This window comes from Pipistrellus hanaki (assembly GCF_964339955.1).
Source record: "Pipistrellus hanaki genome assembly, chromosome: 18".
Lineage (NCBI taxonomy): Eukaryota > Metazoa > Chordata > Mammalia > Chiroptera > Vespertilionidae > Pipistrellus > Pipistrellus hanaki.
The window spans coordinates 19,803,752-19,821,834 of record NC_140520.1 but is presented as its reverse complement, the minus strand read 5'-3'; the positions used below and the strand labels follow the sequence as shown (position 1 = coordinate 19,821,834).

The window sequence follows — 18,083 nt, the reverse complement described above, 5'->3', positions numbered from 1 at the left end:
GCCAAAACTTGGAAGCACAACAATGTCCTTCAGTAGGTGAAATGAATAAACAAACTGTGATACATATAGACAATGGAATATTATTCAGCACTAAAAAGAAATGAGCTGTCAAGCCACAGAAAGACACAGAGACCCCAGCTAGTGTCGCTCAGTGGTTAAGCATCCACCTAGGAACCAGGTTATCACGGTTAGATTCCTGGTTGGGGCACGTGCCTGGGGTTTTGGGGCTGGATCTCTGGTGGGGGCTTGTGGCGGGCGGGGGGAGAAGGGGCAACCAAGCGGTGATTCTGTCTCATCATTGACGTTTCTGGCTCTCTCTCCCTCTCTGAAATCAATAAAAATATATTTTTTAAAAAGCAGAAACCTTAAATGCATACTGCTAAGTGAGAGAAACCGATCTGAAAAGGCTATAAAAGGTCTGATTCCAACTCTATGGGGTTCTGGGAAAGGCAAACCTATGAAGACGGTAAAAAGATCAGTGGTCGTCAGGGGTTAGGGAGAGGGAATGAGGGAAGGGAGAGGGAGGGATAAATAGGTAGCACACAGGGAATGTTTAGGCCAGGGGAGCTATTCTGTATGATACTGTAATGGTGAATACTTGTCATTATATGCTTATCAAAACCCACAGAATATAAAACACAAAGTGAACTTTAATGTAAAGTATGGACAGTAGTTAATAAATATTGGCTTATCAATTATAACAAATGTACTACACAAATGCAAGATAACAATATGAGAAACTGGGGAGAGGGAATACATAGGAGCTCTCTGTACTTCACCCGCGATTTTTCTGTAAACATAAAACTGCTTTAAAAAAAAAAGTCTAGCCTTAGCTGTGATTGCAAGCATGTCCAACTTGCAGCCAGTGGGCCACATTTATAAATGAGGCATGCAGTCTACTGGCCGTGAGTTTGACATGCTTGGAGAGTATTGACCCTTGGACTGAAAGGTCAATGGGTCTCTCTCTTATCAATGTTTCTCTCTGTCTCTTTCCTTCCCTTTCTTTCTCTCTAAAAATCAATGGGAAAAATATCCTTGAATGAGGATTGGAAAAAAGTCTATTCATTAAAATTGAACAAAACACAGATGAAAGAATTATAGCTTCAGTGCTAAGAGGAACTTAAGTCATTGATCCAAAACCCACTCCAGTTCTGGGTAAATTCCTTCTCTAAAACATGAGTTATCTAGTCTCTAACTGCACAGTTTTGGTGACAACTGGCTTCTTTCCTAACCAACTCATTTTGTATCTCTAACATCTGGAACATAGTAGATATTTGATAAATTTAGAAGGACAGCTCTAACTGTAAAAAAAATTGTCTTAAATGGAACCAAATCATGTTCCTAAAATTTCCCCTACTCAAAGACTCACAAAGCATTAAGGCCTAGAAAAGACCTCAGAGATCTTCCAGTCTACCCCTCTCATTTTACTGAAGAGAAAACCAAGAGAAGGAGATAACCCCTCTTACACAATCCCAAATCACACACATCAACCAACTAGCACATGTAACTTCTAAGATAACGACTTACCGCTTAGGTTTGAAGACAACTTTCTGTCCTCCTTCAAGTATCAGTAAGGCTTTCAGTTGTGTCCCTTTGTAACCCACATCAGCTTTAATGATTTTTTTGGTGGCCATGGCATGCATGATTGCCCCCAGCTCTGGTGTCTCATCAGGATACACTTCCCGAGGCACCACCCACTGGGCTGCAATCTCCCAGGGAGACTGCAAGGTGTGGTCCAACTTGGATGCCAGCTCCACCCGCAAGCCAGCTATCATTCGGTGAAAAGCCCTCTGGTCCTCTCGGTTGGCAGCCGATGAATCTAAGTTGTCAATCAGGAAAACTTTGGTGAAGATAAAGATGACAAGGAGAATTGCTAACAACACGACTCGCTGCTTCAGCTTCATGATGACCTCTTTCCTTCTCCCCAGACCCACTCTCTCTCACGTATCAGGGAGAGCAGGTGGTGATGGTTAGCAAGGAGCCTCCATGATTATGCACACTGGTCCATTTCTTCACTGAAGCACCTCCCACAATTCCTGCAAGCCCAAGTATAAAGCAAAATTCAATCAGAAATCCTGTCCTTCCCTTTGAAACTTTTGCAAGCCTCAAATACATTGCGCCTTGCTAATCCTATGCTTGAGAAGACCTAATAACTTAACATTAACTAGTCTGGGGGAAAAACTTAATAGGTAAGAACAATACTGCTTTAAAAGATGCAGAGCCATCTAGTCGCCATTTGGACAGCTACGAATTCCCAAAAACCAAAACAATGAGGAAAAACACAATGAAAGTAAAATATTAAGAATTGAATAAATCTGCCCTGGCCAGTGTGGCTCATGGGAGAGTACTGGCCCTCGAACCAAAGGGTCTTGGGGTTTGATTCTTGGTCAAGGGCTGGACTGCAGGTTCACTTCCCACCCCAGCTGGGGCATGAGAGGTAGGCAGCCAATTCTCACACCGATGTTTCTCTCTTCCTCTATCCCGTCCTCCCTCCCACTCTCTGTAGGAATCAATGGAAAGAATTTCCCCAGGTGAGGATTAAAAAGAAAAAAGAATTGTATAACATAGTAACTTTCATTTTTACCTTTCAAAATCCATAAAGGAGTTTTGAACATCCAAACCACCAATATCTGGTAGCTTTCCAGTTCTTCTCTTCTCTGAAGGTAAGTTTTATGACACACTGTAAGACAGGAACTCCTAAAAATACCAATGAGAGTACAGAGAGACAAATAACTCCTCCGAATCCAAGTTCCCAGCAGTAATATCTTTCATATGATACATGTCATATCTGCTGACCATGTATTTACATACAACACCCAAACACATCTCTACTTATTCAGCCTTCCACTAATTATTTTTCAAAATTAAAATCTCTGTAAAATATGGATAACCAAATCTGGATAAACTAAGTAAAGGAAAAACATATCCCTATACCATCTGGCTATAAGTGAAACATGACAGGAACACTAATGAAACCTGGTACTATAGCAACACAATTAAGTCTGGACTGATCAAGCACATAACAAAAATACTGATGCCACAGACATAAGTAAGTGCTACTTGCAGTTGGGGCCAATCACATTCAGTCAATACTCAAGCTAAAATATTCCAGATACATGATCTGTGTAAGGGTGTCAAGAGCATACAATCCAGCCTCATTTGCATGCTGACAGGTTGCTTTCTAGCCCACAGGGTCATTTGAAATCCTGCACAAGCTTGCTCTTCGTGTGCTTACAGACAGCCCAGTATTGGGCTAAGACAAAGATGACAAGATAACAGGGTGTCGCCTCACTCTCCAATCCATTTAACAACATAAACCATTAATCGAAGAAATAAAACCGATTAAAAGGTTGGGTAAATGATTCCGCCTGAAGCACATCCACCCCAACTGGAGACTGACTGTTCCCCTAACAGCAGCTGAAACACATCCCCAGCAGTCTACTCAGCAAATAAATGTGTTCTAAGGAGCACTTTGAGGTGAGCCTGCTGATATGCAGTGTCTTCTTAGTGAGTGACCAACTATTCTTTTCATATTAGTTTTCAAGAAGTAGAAAAATCAGAGTCAAATTCAAGTTCTAATGATCTCCAGCCACCTGTTGTTTCATCATCATCATTTCTCAGGGAGTATGTAACACTGTTAGCTGAAACAAAGGCAATTCCAGTGCATCCAAAATGTAATTGTGACAGTTACCAAATTTGGTGTGGCATTCAGTAAAACAGTTCCCTGTGATTAATGATAACAGCAATGCTAGGAGAACAGGTTGCAGGCTTTTGCTAGTCTCAACACGACCTGAACCACACGATTTCTTCAGTTATTTGTTCAACAGTACACACTTCTCACTGCAGTGATGAAAGGGAACACGGAACCCTCGCTGTGTCACCAATCGCTTCCTCAGCACCTCCAGCTACAGCTCCCTACAGCCCTGGTAGTTTTAGAAAAGGCGTCGGTTCAACAGCCTTTCATTTGCCATAAAACATTCTTCAGAACTAAAGTCTGCTTAACCTATAAACTTCTAATGATGCTGCTCATTTCATTTATAATAACAGGAATTACATCATACTATATAAACATATCATATGTAAACATTTAGAATAATCGTTAGGAATACTGAGCTATTTTTTCAAATTACCAATATAGAAAGTTCTAGCAGCTTCAAAACTCATACAAAACAAACTGTCCAATTCTGCAGTCTGAGTGTGTGCTTTTAAGTTCTGCAACCTTATTAACCTTTGGAAAAGGCTTCAGAAGAACATGTTTATCAATTCAGGGCTGAAAACAATTCACCCATTCAACTGGAAGTTTCTATCAAGTGAACTGAAGAGTTCCACTGTCAGATTATTTCACTATTTACCACTGCAGATTAACAGGCAGGGCAGGTTTAAAAAAGAGACTAAGCAAGTTTTCATGCTGAGATGTCATCAGCTCGAGGTAGAATAATATCACACAATTTGGCACTGTTCTCTCCAACTGTCCATCCCCACAGCGCCAATTTAACTTAGTGCTTATCACCTTCTACTGAAAGAACGGCCTTCCCGGCCACCAGGTTCTCCAATCCAGACTAGATAATGCAGCAACACCAGTTTCCTAATCACATACCACGTTTGATTTCCACAAATTCCTTAGCAAGGCATTAAAGCCCTCCCCTACATGGCTTCAGCCAATCTCGTGGGCAGGCATCACTCTCTTCTCAGCTTCAACCTAAATGAGTATATATCAACTGGCGTTGGCTATCCATAATCAGCTGTCCTCCCTTTTTTGGCAATCTACTTCTCTACCTATACTATTACTACTGACATTTCAGAAAACACAAAGATATTTAAGAAATTGACAATCTACTAGTAGAGATTATAGTGGAATTTCTACAAAAGTTTGAGTTTGCCCTAGTCAGTTTGGCTCAGTGGATAGAGCGTCAGCCTGCAGACCAAAGGGTCCCAGATTCAATTCTGGCAAGGGCATGTACCTTGGTTGCAGGCTCCTCTCCCCGCCCCGCTTAACCCCATCCCCCTTGCAGACTGAGCCCAGGTTGGGGAATGTGCAGAAGGCAACCAATGGATGTATTTCTCTCACATTGGTTTCTCTCGTCTTTCCCTCTCTCTTCTACTATCCCTAAAAGTCAATGGAAAAATATCCTCAGGTGAGGATTAAAAAAAATTTTTTTTTTAATTGAGTTTGCAAGACTCCTCTTCCAGAAAAAAATGTATGACATGGATTAATTCCATCTTTTAATGATATTTTACTCCTATATTCTTGAAAGGGTGCCCAAGACAGGCTTTCCATGGTATATTATCTTCTTTGAGATAGCAGCATACTATATCATCTACAAACTGGATTTCTAACATGCCCATTACAAATATTAAGGAAATTAAAGCAATACCACTGGGTATTTCCAAATTATTCATGAAAACTTCACCTGCATTCCAGCACTATTTCATGCCCTCACCGCCTCTTGTAAAAGCCTCTAACAGTGTGACACTGCCCAGTTAGAGTATGGTCCTTTATCTTCCTGTTTCTGTTATGTGGAACAGAGCCCACCTCAGAAAACAAATAAACTCAAGGTAATAACATAACTCAAAAATGTTAAATAGAAACGAGGCAGTGCAAATAGTAGTCCTCACACTAAAAGTTGGCATAAACTCTCAGATTCGAGTTCTGGAAGGTAGATCTTTATAAGGAATTTTCTTACTGAACTCTGGCTTCACTCTCGGCTCCATCACCTAAATGAGGCTTGCTATGGAGGCTCTATTTACTTTCATTCTACACACACATACATCATCCTACATGGATGATAAACTTAGGACTTTTAAGTTGTTTGAGAGAAGAGTGATAGATAACATAGAAGTGAGGACCTACTATAAAGTTCTCTGTTCCAGAATCTGGCTGATGTCTGGAGAAATATAGATAGAGAAAAACATATTGGTGCAGAGGTCTTCAAGTCATATATCTATAATAATAAAAGTGTAATATGCTAGTTAGACAGACAGCTAACGACCTTCCGGATGATCTTCCGGACGCAGCTGAGGCTGCAAGGGCCAAGCCCCTTGCACAAATTTCGTCACCTGAATACTGTGGAAGTAACTGTGTTGGTTCTGGGCTTAGGGCTTAAGAGACCTAACAGTTTCCACCTGGGACTGAACCAAGCACTTAGGGCAGACTCTTGAATGATAAGAGACCTGTAGGGAGAAGGATGCCTGGCCAGCCCCTAGCTCTTGTGGCACCCTAGCTGAGGTGCCAGACACAGAAGTGAAACGATCAAGGGCATTATAGTTCCAGTTAAAATGCTAATTGAATACAGCCACACATGTGACCCCAGCCTATACCATGTGAGCAGAAAAACCAAACAGCTGAACCCAGCTGTCCTACATAATTATAAGAATTAATCATGATCTTAAGCCACTAAATTTTAGGGTAGTTTGTAAAATCCACATTCTCACATCTATTCTGTACATATCAACTATTTGGGGGACCTTAAAAATATGGAGGGGGGGGGGTGGCGCTCCATAGGTTATGTGACAAAAAACAACAACAATTTGCTCAGGGAGTGGGGAAACATTAAATTCACTATTAAATAAAGACTAAATTAATTGTTAGGCCGTATTTGTAAATTATTATTAATGCCTTATAGAATAAACTCATTATGAAAGTAATATGCCATTTTGCTTTCTTTGTCATTGTAGATATTTAGGAAGATACATAATTAAGGACTCTTAAAGGTAACAAGAAGAAAAAAAAAGAATCTCAACTGGATCACTAAATCCATTTACATACATTAGAGCAATTAAGGCTACCCTTATACATAAACTCACACTATTACACATGCCCCGTTTATAAAGCCTAACCTTTATACTTCAGCCAAACCATAAATAAAAGCAAAAATCACAATCCTTTAATGAAAAAAAAATTAGAAACACACACTTTAACCTGGGCTAAGTCTGATATATTGCCCTTTTGTTTTGTAATTGGTAGTGACAGTAGAGCATTGTGCTGTATTATCATCAAAGGTCTCCTAGAAATAAAGCACTCTCTTGATGGTTAGTAGCAATTATTATAAGTAAAAGCAAGAGCATTCAGAAACCTTTCCACTTAGCACGGTGTGCTTCTATCCAGGAAGTCAAAGCCTCCAGTACTAAATGGCATCGTTTATCACCTGAACAAACCCCAAGTAGCTTCAGGAAGCCAGCCCACCCACCCTGCACTGCCACCAGTTGCCCACCATCATAGCATATTACATCTCTCTTTTTTTTTTTTTAGTCTTTATTTATTTATTTATTTATTTTTTATTTCAGAGAGGAAGGGAGAGGGATAGAGAGATAGAAACATCAATGAGAGAGAATCATCAACTGGCTGCCTCCCACATGCCCCCTACTAGGGGGAATCCAGCCGCAACCCAGCATGTGCCCTTGACTGGAATCGAACCTGGGACCCTTCAGTCCGCAGGCCAAACTATCCACTGAGCCAAACCAGCTAGGGCTACACCTCTTTTTCAGCTTCAAATGGTAGTCTTCACTTAAAACAACAACATATACCAAATAATAACATTAAACAGTATCTGCATATAGTTTTCCTTTCTCAGCTAATTCGCCACTTAAGAAAGATTTCTAAATTCACCTTCTTATTCTAACTATAAACTCAGCTGTAGCAGAGGGATTAAGGGTATGTGCTCCGATTGTGAATGCCTGGCCTGAATGCCTGCTGTATCCCCTACTGCGGGACTTGTGAAAGTGCTTTAATGTATAACCATTCTGGACCTGTCTCCTCATAATGAAAAATAAAATAAGAACACTGTTACTTAGCTCAACAGAGTTGTTAAAAACGAATGACATTACCACATGCACTTTGCTAAAATTAGTGCCTGGATAACCCATAGCAATTGCTAGTTAGTCATTATTACTGTTATCAACAACTCAAAGATGACTTCCTGAAAGGAGAAAGAATTACAAAGAAAATAACTCTCACTGGTTATAGTCTTCTGAGTTAGTCACTCTAAACTTGTTGCATTACTGGGTTCAAGTAGTTTTATATCCCTGAACCAAATCCTTTCCCAATTTGAGGAGCAGCTAAGACTGTAAGCAAGGAAAACCAAGATGGCGGCAAAGGAAACAACTAAATCTGCCGCTGTGCACAACAATTTCAAAACTACAACTAAAAGACAAAATGTCTATCTCCCAGAACCACGGGAAAGCTGGCTGAACGGAAGTCTTACAACTAGAAGGAAAGAGAAAGGAGCACAGGGGCTGAAAAGCTGAGGTACAGAGGCACGCAAATCGGGCTGGTGACAGACAACTGGGCGCGCGGGTTTTTTTCAACCCAAAGGGAAACAAGCTCCCGATCACTTTGAAATCCAGTTTCTGGGGACACGCGGGGTATACAGACACCTACGGGGAGAAACCGGTCTGTCGGGCATTGGGTCCCAAAGTGAAGGTGACTTTTTTGCAGAGGTGCACACAGCAATCATTGTTTACTGTGCTGGAGTGCGGGGGACACAGGAACTTATAAACACGGAAAGGCAGAGACAGCTGATGGCAGCCATTGCTGTTTGCCACACCCCAGCTTAGTGATGCCCTGAGGCCCGGCCCCGCCCATTCTACAAACCCACCCTGGCTCCACACAGTGGCTTTTGCATATTAAATGGCCTGCAATGTGGCAGCTTAATGAAATAAACTGCAGCCCCAGTCAGATTGCTACAAAACCGCCAAGTCCCAAGCAAAGAGGAGAAAATTATAGTTCTTGCTGTAGCTCCTGCTGGGTGGCCTCAGACTGTAGCTGACCTGCACCCCATTGGAGATCCATAAACTAGTGTATCTAGTGGTCGGTGTGAGTCGACACCAGATTTCAACTACTCTCATAAGGGACACATTCAAGAGGCAGACTCAGTGAACACCAAATTCCTACTGGAACAAGTCCTGCCCAATAAACTCCAGCACAGCAATTCTTCCATTAAAGACACAGCAGGTCCCCAAAGCCAATTGGCCTGGAGGTCAATTCCTCCTAGTGACACCAACAATGCAGACTTAACTATAACAAAGCTGTACACACAATCTACAAAGGGGTGCACCAAGAGTGTCAGGATCAGGTAACTGGGAGGCTGACCCATTGAACCGTATAGGACACCCAGCACACAAAGATACCCTACCAACTCAGGGAAGCAGCGAAAATAAGGAGATAAGGAAACATCACAAACGAAAGAAATGGAGGAGAACAAATGACTGGTCACAGAGTTCAAAACCATGGTGTTAAGTTTTTTTTAAGAATTTCCAAGAAAAGGCCAATAAATTTAGCTGATAAATAATTCCAGAGATCCTCAAGGATATGAAAGAGACCCTTAAGGATATGGAAAAGGACCAACTAGAAATTAAACATACAATGACTGAAATAAAAAATATTATACAGAGACCCAACAGCAGACTAAAGGAACGCAAAAATCAAGTTAAAGATTTGGAATACAAAGAGGCAAAGGACACTCCTCTGGAGAAGCAAGAAGAGAAGAGCATCCAGAAAGTTGAAGATAGTATACAAAGCCTCTGGGACAACTTCAAGCATACCAACCTCAGAATTGTGAGGGTGCCAGAAGAGAGAGAGCAAGACACTGAAAACCTATTTGAAAAAATAATGACCGAAAACTTCCCCCACCTGGTGAAAGTAATAGACTTACAAGTCCAGGAAGCGCACAGAACCCCAAACAAAAGGAATCCAAAGAGGACCACACCAAGACACATCATAATTAAAATGCCAAGAGCAAAAGACAAAGAGAGAATCTTACAAGCAGCAAGAGAAAAGCAGTTAGTTACCTACAAGGGAGCACCCATACAATTATCAGCCGATTTCTCAACAGAAACTATGCAGGCCAGACGGGAGTGGCAAGAAGTATTCAAAGCAATGAATAGCAAGAACCTACAACCAAGATTATTCTACCTAGCAAAGTTATCATTCAGAATTGAAGGGCAGATAAAGAGCTTCATAGATCAGAAAAAGCTAAAGGAGAACATCACCACCAAACCAGTATTATATGAAATGCTAAAAGATATTCTTTAAAAAGAGGAAAAAGAACAGAAAAGTAAAGATAAAAATTATGAACAACAAATAAATATCTATCAACAAGTGAATCTAAAAGTCAAGTGAATTAAAAATCTGAGGAACAGAATAAACTGATGAATATAATAGAATCAGGGGCATAAAATGGGAGGGGATTGATAATTCTCAGGGGGAGAGGGGTGTCTGAGTGGGGGGTACGGGAAGAGACTGGACAAAAATCATATACCTATGGATGAGGACAGCAGGGGGGGACGCAAGGGCAGAGGGTGAGGTGGGGACCAAGTGGAGGGGAGCTATGAGGGGGAAAAAAGGAGAAACAACTGTAATAATCTGAACAATAAAGATTAAATAAAAAAAATAAGCACACACACACAAAAAAAAGACTGGCTCAGTGGATAGAGCGTCGGCCTGCGGACTGAAAGGTCCTGGGTTCGATTCCGGGCAAGGGCATGTACCTTGGTTGTGGGCACATCCCCAGTGGGGGGTGTGCAGGAGGCAGCTGATCGATGATTCTCTCTCATCGATGTTTCTGACCTCTATCCCTCTCTCTTCATCTCTGTGAAAAATCAATAAAATATATTAAGACTGCAAGCAAGCATGCATATTCAGAGTGGGTACTATGTGAAGCACAAGACTGGCTCTGTCACCCATTTGAACCTGTTTCTCTCCTCTACAAAGTTCAGTTCCACCACATTCAATCTTTTGTGAATTTAAGTGAAACAAATAAGAAGCATGAACTTATTCTATCACAAAAAAATGTTGAAAGAATGCCTTTCACAATATTCTTCAGTTGGGAAAATTAGCTGTTTTAAAGATGACAGCTTTGCATGTTCTTAAACACTTAAGCCTTAAGAATAACTTAAGCCCTAGCCAGTTAGGCTCAGTGGATAGAGCGTCAGCCTGCAGACAGAAAGATCCTGGGTTTGATTCCAGTCAAGGGCACATACCTAGATTGCAGGCTCGATCCCTGGCACTGGTCAGGGCACAGGAGGCAACCAATCAATGTCTCTCTCTTACATTGATGTTTCTCTCTCTCTCTCTCTCTCTCTCTCTCTCTCTCTCTCTCTCTCTCTCTCTCTCTCTCTCTCTCTCTCTTCCACTCTCTAAAAATCAGTTAAAAATATCTTCAGGTGAAGACTAACAACAACAAATAAGGAGTAAAGTTACAGGCATAGAAAATCTAATTTCCATAGAGGCCACATTGTTCTGAGTGCTAGCTTTTCCTCCCTGTTTTCACTTCTCCTTAAACATGAATTCCTCTCTGTAAGCTCAGAATCCCTGAGGTGTAATCCTCTGACAGTTCCTGTGAAAGAAGCCGACCCGAAATACTCAGTGGGCATCATGAAGCATTAGGTAGCCTTTCTTCCCTCCTGGGTGTGAGAGTAAAATGAAATAGGCAACAGTGCTTGTTCCCTCTTTGAAAAAAATTCAATGCCTGCAATCTGTCCCATTTAAACCTTGATTTAGGGCAGCCCTCTAACCATCCTCCTTGAAAATGCAAAAGAAAAAATGTTTTCAGCTCAGACTGCTAGTGAAGTCTGTTCTTAAAAACCAACACAGGCAGTGTTCACTGATCTAAAACTCTGGAAATGCCTAAGAATTTGCATTCTGTTTCATATGGGCCCAGAATAATGAACCTTCCTGAGTTTTAGGTATTTCACTGTTCCGTTATTAGTGTATAACTATTGAAGGCTTACTGTGGGATGCAATTTCTATATAGTGTGGAAATATCAAATTTCAGTTAATAGAACATTTTCCGTTAGATTTTCATGTTTTCCATCTTAACTGTTAGGTTCACTACAGTTCTTGGAAAGGTATATAAAACTTTATGCAACAATAACACTTCATATTTTTAAACCTTAAGTTCTAGAGGGGTGTCAAGCTGACAGGCCACAAATCACTTTAGAAGCAGAACCTCAAGCAGGTCTCTGCTGAATTATGGCTTGGTGGGTCCAGCCATAATCCCTTGAATACACACACACACACACCTTTTTGGAATGCCTGTCTCTACTATTGTGAGTTCCTTAAGGACAGGAGATATGTTTTACTCTCTTTGTACTTCCAAATAGGCTAGCCCAGTGCAGGGCACATGAGAGGTCCTCAATAAAAGCTTGAATAAAAGGAGTGAAAAGCAAGGAGGAGAGACCTTTATGGTCTCTGTTGAACAATTTCTGAAGCTCTTTGGTTTATAGGTGGCCTCTTTTTACAGACACAGGGAAACTAAGTTCCAAAAAATGCAGAAATAGCAGTTTTGTATACCAATTTTATACACTCAATTCTAAATTGCTGCCTTCTGCATACCCTGTTTCCAGCTTTTAAGGCAATACTGCTGTCAGCCTGGATCCTGAGACTGGTGGGACTGGGAGTAAAGATGAGCTGGAAATATTCCAGGAACTGCCCATGAGTGATACAAGACAGGGCTGGAACCAGAGTTTCAAGTGGTAGCGGCAATGCTTTCTGAAACAAAAACCAATGCTAGTACTTGCACATCATTTTCTTTTTCTGCAGAAAGGACAACAGGAACATAAATGCACCTATATATAGTGCAAGTTCACTACCTAAACCAGGGGTGGGAACCTTTTTTCTGCCAAGGCCATTTGAATGTTTATGATATTCACAGACCATTTAAAATTATCAATTTAAAAATTAGCCTGCTACTTTGCAACTGGTCAAACATTTAATTAACTCTCACCCCTAATGCCTTGGCAGGGGCAGACCCAGTTCCCCACTCCTGATCTAAACCAGGATAGGAAACAAGAAATAAGTAAAAGGTTTTTGGGCAGCCGAAGTTCACCCATTAACAGGGAAGAGGCTGCAGACCCTCATGAAGCCTATTTAGCTGCTTTACATTCAATTGCAGGAGGCAGAGTTATCTGGGTTGCTACTCCACAGACCAGAAGCTGCAAATTAAAAAGAGGGCAGCAAGGACACTAACAACAGCAACAGCACAGCTTTCCCACCTTTGAAAGAAGAGACAGATTGACTATAAAAAGCAGACTCAAGAATTCAAAAAGCAGACAGGGCAAACAACCTGCATATTTCAATCACCTCAAAGCCCCGCTCCATTACTCTTCGTAATGGATGCCAGGAATGACCTTGTTTAAACCATACTGTTTAAAAAGCAAACAAAGCACATAATACACTGTAATTTTTTCCACAAAATGTATAGGTAAATTAAGATATTTTTTTTGTACATAATACTTTATTCCCTTACAGTAGTAGATAAATGAGATACTGCTCTATACATAAAGCAGAGAGTCAGCATTTGAGAGATGGAATGATGGACTTCACTGCCTCATCTGTATTTGGTTCTATACACATTCATCGTTTCATATTCCTTGACCTCCTTTCATAACGTACCCTCCCCTCCATATGGTTGTTGCTGTCTCAGAAAGTACAGACCCCACCAAAGTACACACACACACACACCAAAGCTTACTATCTCTTTTCTACATCAGCCTCCTTTCCTTATCTTATACTGGGATAACTGACACCCTCCCCCACCCCGCCTCCCCATCCCCACCCCCACCCCAAGACAGCAAGTGCAGAGCCAGGCCTGTCCTCTTTTACTTCTGGGTAAGAAAGATAAAACCGTTGTTAGATCTTTACATTACATTCTCTCCAGCAATCATATTGGCATTATCAGTGGGTCAGAGCTAGATTTAGTTGTCAAGTGAGGTCTCCTGTCCATACCCCAGGCCTGTGCTAATGAGTTCCTTGTCCTGGGAGTAACACGGCAGTTCAGGGAAGGACAGAGAGAGGCGTAGCAGGAAGAGCTGCTGGAGAAGCATTCAGCGAGGGTTAGGTCTCCTCTCCCACCCCCAATATAAGGGACAAGAAGATGGACAGTTACAGTCAGTGTTACTGGCAATCACCAAGAGATATAATTCTACCATTATTGCAAAAATACTATCAATCTAACTTCTCAGTTAGCCTAGGCCAGTGGTCGGCAAACTCATGAGTCAACAGAGCCAAATATCAACAATGAATGAAATTTCTTTTGAGAGCCAAATTTTTAAAACTTAAATTTCTTCTAATGCCACTTGTTCAAAATAGACTCGCCCAGGCCGTGGTATTTTGTGGAAGAGCCACACTCAAGGGGACAAAGAGCCGCAGTTTGCCGACCATGGGCCTAAGCAGAGAAGATGGAAGTCAAGTCTGTGAAGCTTCACCTGCCCGGAGCACCACAGGCTGCTCCCAGGCTGCAGGTGGCTATAGCATCACATAATCACACAATCTGATCTCAGAGCAGCTCCAGCAAGATACACCCTTTACAGATACCCACCACATAATTTCACCAGGAATCCAAAACATTTTTTTTAAAAGAGGAATGAAACGATTTAGTCTATGTATTAGAATTTTTCCCTTTCTTCATACTGTTTTCCATTTACTCATTCACCTATCAAATATTTCCTGCCCATCTACTCTATGCTATGTACAGTTAGGTACAGAGAGAAGAGTTCCCCAATCACCATCACTATTACAACGAACTGTAGTGCCTCATTGCCACTGTGCTTTCCACCCCATCTACAAACCACCAGCACCTAGTCCCTGAGTGACGTGACACCAGCGTCAGAAGATTGTCTCCTTTTTACTGTCTGCAACTATGGCCACAGAAAACGAAGAGCACCTTCTGATTCTGTTTGTGATTGCAGCATTCACCAAGAGACAACCACTGTGGTTACTACTGCAAAAAGTTATCAATTCAAGAGCTCAAGTATCTGGCTTCAGGGTTTACACCACTGAAATGGCAGGTCATACAAAGTTTGGGAAGCTGACGACTGCCAGCAAGTAAAGGAAAAGAAACATTTAGGAATTCAAAATTCAGAAAAGATAAAGAGCAGAAGCTTGAAGGCTGTGTGAAAGAGTTGGAGTCTACAAATGGAAATCAAGAGAACAGACTAAAAGTCAAGGAATCAGCAATTCAATATGAAATAACTCTGTGACATAAGGATTAGCTGATGGCCCTGGCCAGTATGGCTCAGTGGGTTGGAGCGTTGTCCCGCACACCAAAAGGTCTCAGGTTTAATTCCCCAGCAAGGCACATACCTACATTTCAGGTTTAGTTCCCATGGGGCATGTCTGGGAGGCCAATGATTGATGTTTCTCCCTCTCTTCCTTCTCCTCTCTCTAAAAAAATCAATGAAGAAGTCCTTGGGTGAGAATTAAAAAAAAAAAAAAAAAAAAAAAAAAAAGATTAAATAGGAACAGTAAAAAATGATTTGTTTTTTCATTAATTCATAGTACCTAGAAAGAAAAGTAGAACATGTGCTTTCAAGTTTTCATTCTTTAACGAAATCATAGCTATGGTCCTAACTGGTTCCAGAGAAACAAACAGAACAAATGAATGTCACACTTTCACCAGCCACACTGAAGGAATGTTATGAGCCCAAGATTTCCCCATCATCTTTTATCTCCATTCATTCCTACCACTGCACTCTGCTGCGAGGCCGAGAGTCCGAATTACTTGCTTGTGCTTTTTTATCTTTGATAAGCACTTTCAAACTGAGTGCATTGTATGGTTCTAGGGGCCAAAGTCCAACACCTTTGCAAACTTTAGAGAAGTTATTAATTGAAAACAAAACATTAACTTTAAATCTACCTTTGATTGGCTCTGAGTCTAGGCAAGTAATTTAGCTTCTTTACACCTGCCCCTCGGTTTCAGGAAGACATGTCTCGATGATAACCAGATTCCGTATGTGGCACGCTCTAAGGCTTAGCTCAAAGGTCCTGCACCAACTCAAGGAACGTTTGTCATACACAAGCACGCCGAGGCGTCCAACCGACTCCAGTGAAATCCGGGCATTCCCTTTACAGCTCCAGAAGAACAGGCATAACTGGTCAACAAGCAACCTTAATGACTAGGTTGCATGTTTATCAAGTCCTACACGTTCACAGCTAAAGGATCCCACAATGCCTACTTTCTTTTCAAGGTGAGAAATCCAACCTCCAGAGATCAGCTGGCTGTGTGGACATGATATCCTGACACCAGGCCCTCGACTCAAGCCCAGAGAGTCTCAAATCAGCATCTCCCATCTCCCCAAATTATAACAAACTCCTCAGCCATCCAAAAAATGATGCTATATGGCCACGAAAGGACTAAGATTTCCCTAATGACCAACCATGCTCTGTCCTCTTACCCTTTCCCTCCAACCTCCTCCTACCCCTTCCTTCTCTTCCTCCCTGATTACAACTAAACTCACATCAAATCCCACAACCAACCGAGGACGCAGCTAGACAACCCCGCACACAGTCATTAACGGCAACATTTTAGGCTCTTTCTTGAGGGTGGGGCCATCACACCCGGAAGTGAAATCTCAAGTGCAACCCACGTTCTCATTTCCTTAAATCGCTCCCGAGGACAAGTGTCCTCGGGGGTGTAGGACCCCGAGGGGAGCACGGCCCTGGGCACAGCTACCCCTCTGCCCGCCCGCCCGCCCGGGGCCTGCAGGTCACCCGCGTTTCCCGGCCACGAGGCGGGTGGGCCCGGGGGTGCACGATCCTCTCGGGGGCCCCTCCTCCCCGCAACTGGCGCCCGAGGGGACGTGAGGGCAGCCCCAGTGCCCATCGCCTCAGGTGACCGCGTCCCTAGAAGGACCCCCGGCGGCCGGAGGCATCGCCAGGTGAGGCCGGCGCCTCAGGCCAGCCGCGGCCACGTCCCACCAGCCGCCCCGGCCCGCGGGGACCGGGTGACGCGGCCCGGCCGCTCTCCCTCGGGGGCCGGCGGCGGCCCCCGGAGACCCTTCAGGACCCGGGCGCCGGGCTCCCCTGGGGAGGCGCCCCGCCCCCAGGCGGCCCCCCGCCTCGCGTGCCCGCACCCAGCGCCCCGCACTTTCCCGCCAGCGCTGCCCAGGGGCAGAGCCCGGGGCTCCGGGGTCACGCACCCTCCGCCCCCCTCCGGCCGCTCACCTGCGGGGGCACTAGGCTCGCTCCGTGGCCGCCCCACGCCGCCGCCGGGCACCGCAGCCCCCGCTGCCCCGCCACCTCCGGGGAGGGGCCGCCCCGCGGCCCCACCCCCCCACGCAGCGCTCACCGGTCCCAGCCGCCGGCACCGGCACCGCAGCCGCCACTGCGGCTCCCGCCCGCCCCGGGCCCGGCCATTCCCGGCCCTCTCCCCGCGCGGAGCCAGCGGTCCCACCCCCACCCCCTGCCTCTCGGGCTCCCGACCGTTGGTACCGTCCTAGCGTAACTCCTGCCTCTCGACCAATCATAGAGCTTCTTCCTCGAGGCCACGCCCCTGCCCTCCGGTGGGCGGGGCTATCATCTCCGCTCTGGACCGCCCCCCTCCCCCCTGCCCTTAACCCTTTCAGTCCTGGGCCGGCTGCTTGCAAGCCTGCTCTCATCCTCACTTTTTTTTTAAAAAATTTTATTTATTTATTTTTTATTTTTTACAGAGAGGAAGGAAGAGGGATAGAGAGCTAGAAACAGACCAGCTGCCTCCTGCACATCCCCGTGCCCACAACCAATGCACATACCCTTGACCAGAATCGAACCTGGGACCTTTCAGTCCGCAGACTGGCGCTCTATCCACTGAGCCAAACAGGTTTCGACTCTCCTCCTCACTTTCTGTCAATGACCTGCCTGCAGAAAGTGACCTCTCCCTTCTCTGGCTTCCTCCTCTTTCCTGGTTTCCCTCCACGGGCAATGGGGCTGGGGCCCTCAGGTCAAGTTCTGTTGGTGGGAAGCAATGTCCCTCCTCCTTTTGCCCTTTTAATTTGCCTGGACTTCTGCCTACCTCAATGCATCCCCTTGCCCAGGCGGGGCCAGCCTTCCTCCAGGGAGCTCCAATCGCTCTTCCTTCGGACCAGAGCAAAGCTCCCTGCTTACGCTTAGTTGCATGTAACGAAATTGTGATTAGTTTTTACTGCAGTGTTAGTTGTTTAACGTCTGTCTCTGGCAATGGACTGTAAGCCCCATGAGGGCTGGGCAGTGCTGGGTCTCCAATGCTAGACACACCCTGTAGGCTCTCCAGGAATGGCCTGAAAGATGCTCCCTGCCCTTCAGCTGTTTCTTTTCCACTGACTCCACATAGAGCATCCCCTGTGCAACGCAG

The 18,083-nt window shown here is 43.9% G+C and overlaps 1 protein-coding gene across 3 annotated transcripts in view; it reads right to left on the bottom strand.

Moving 5' to 3' along the window:
* The window catches only part of FAM20B (FAM20B glycosaminoglycan xylosylkinase), a 36,820-nt gene extending 19,655 nt beyond the window's left edge, over positions 1-17,165 (bottom strand). The window contains exons 1-3 of one of the 3 annotated variants that reach the window (XM_084866967.1): positions 17,064-17,165; positions 2,585-2,697; positions 1,528-2,036 (exon numbers count right to left, since the gene is read on the bottom strand). In XM_084866967.1, coding sequence (XP_084723093.1) covers positions 1,528-1,904 — 377 coding nt within the window. In that variant the 5' untranslated portion in view covers positions 1,905-2,036; positions 2,585-2,697; positions 17,064-17,165. Of the gene's footprint in view, positions 1-1,527; positions 2,037-2,584; positions 2,698-15,079; positions 15,161-16,939 lie in introns of those variants that run through there. The other 2 variants (XM_084866966.1, XM_084866968.1) reach the window with 2 other exon arrangements.
* Between the last annotated feature and the right edge of the window lie 918 nt (positions 17,166-18,083).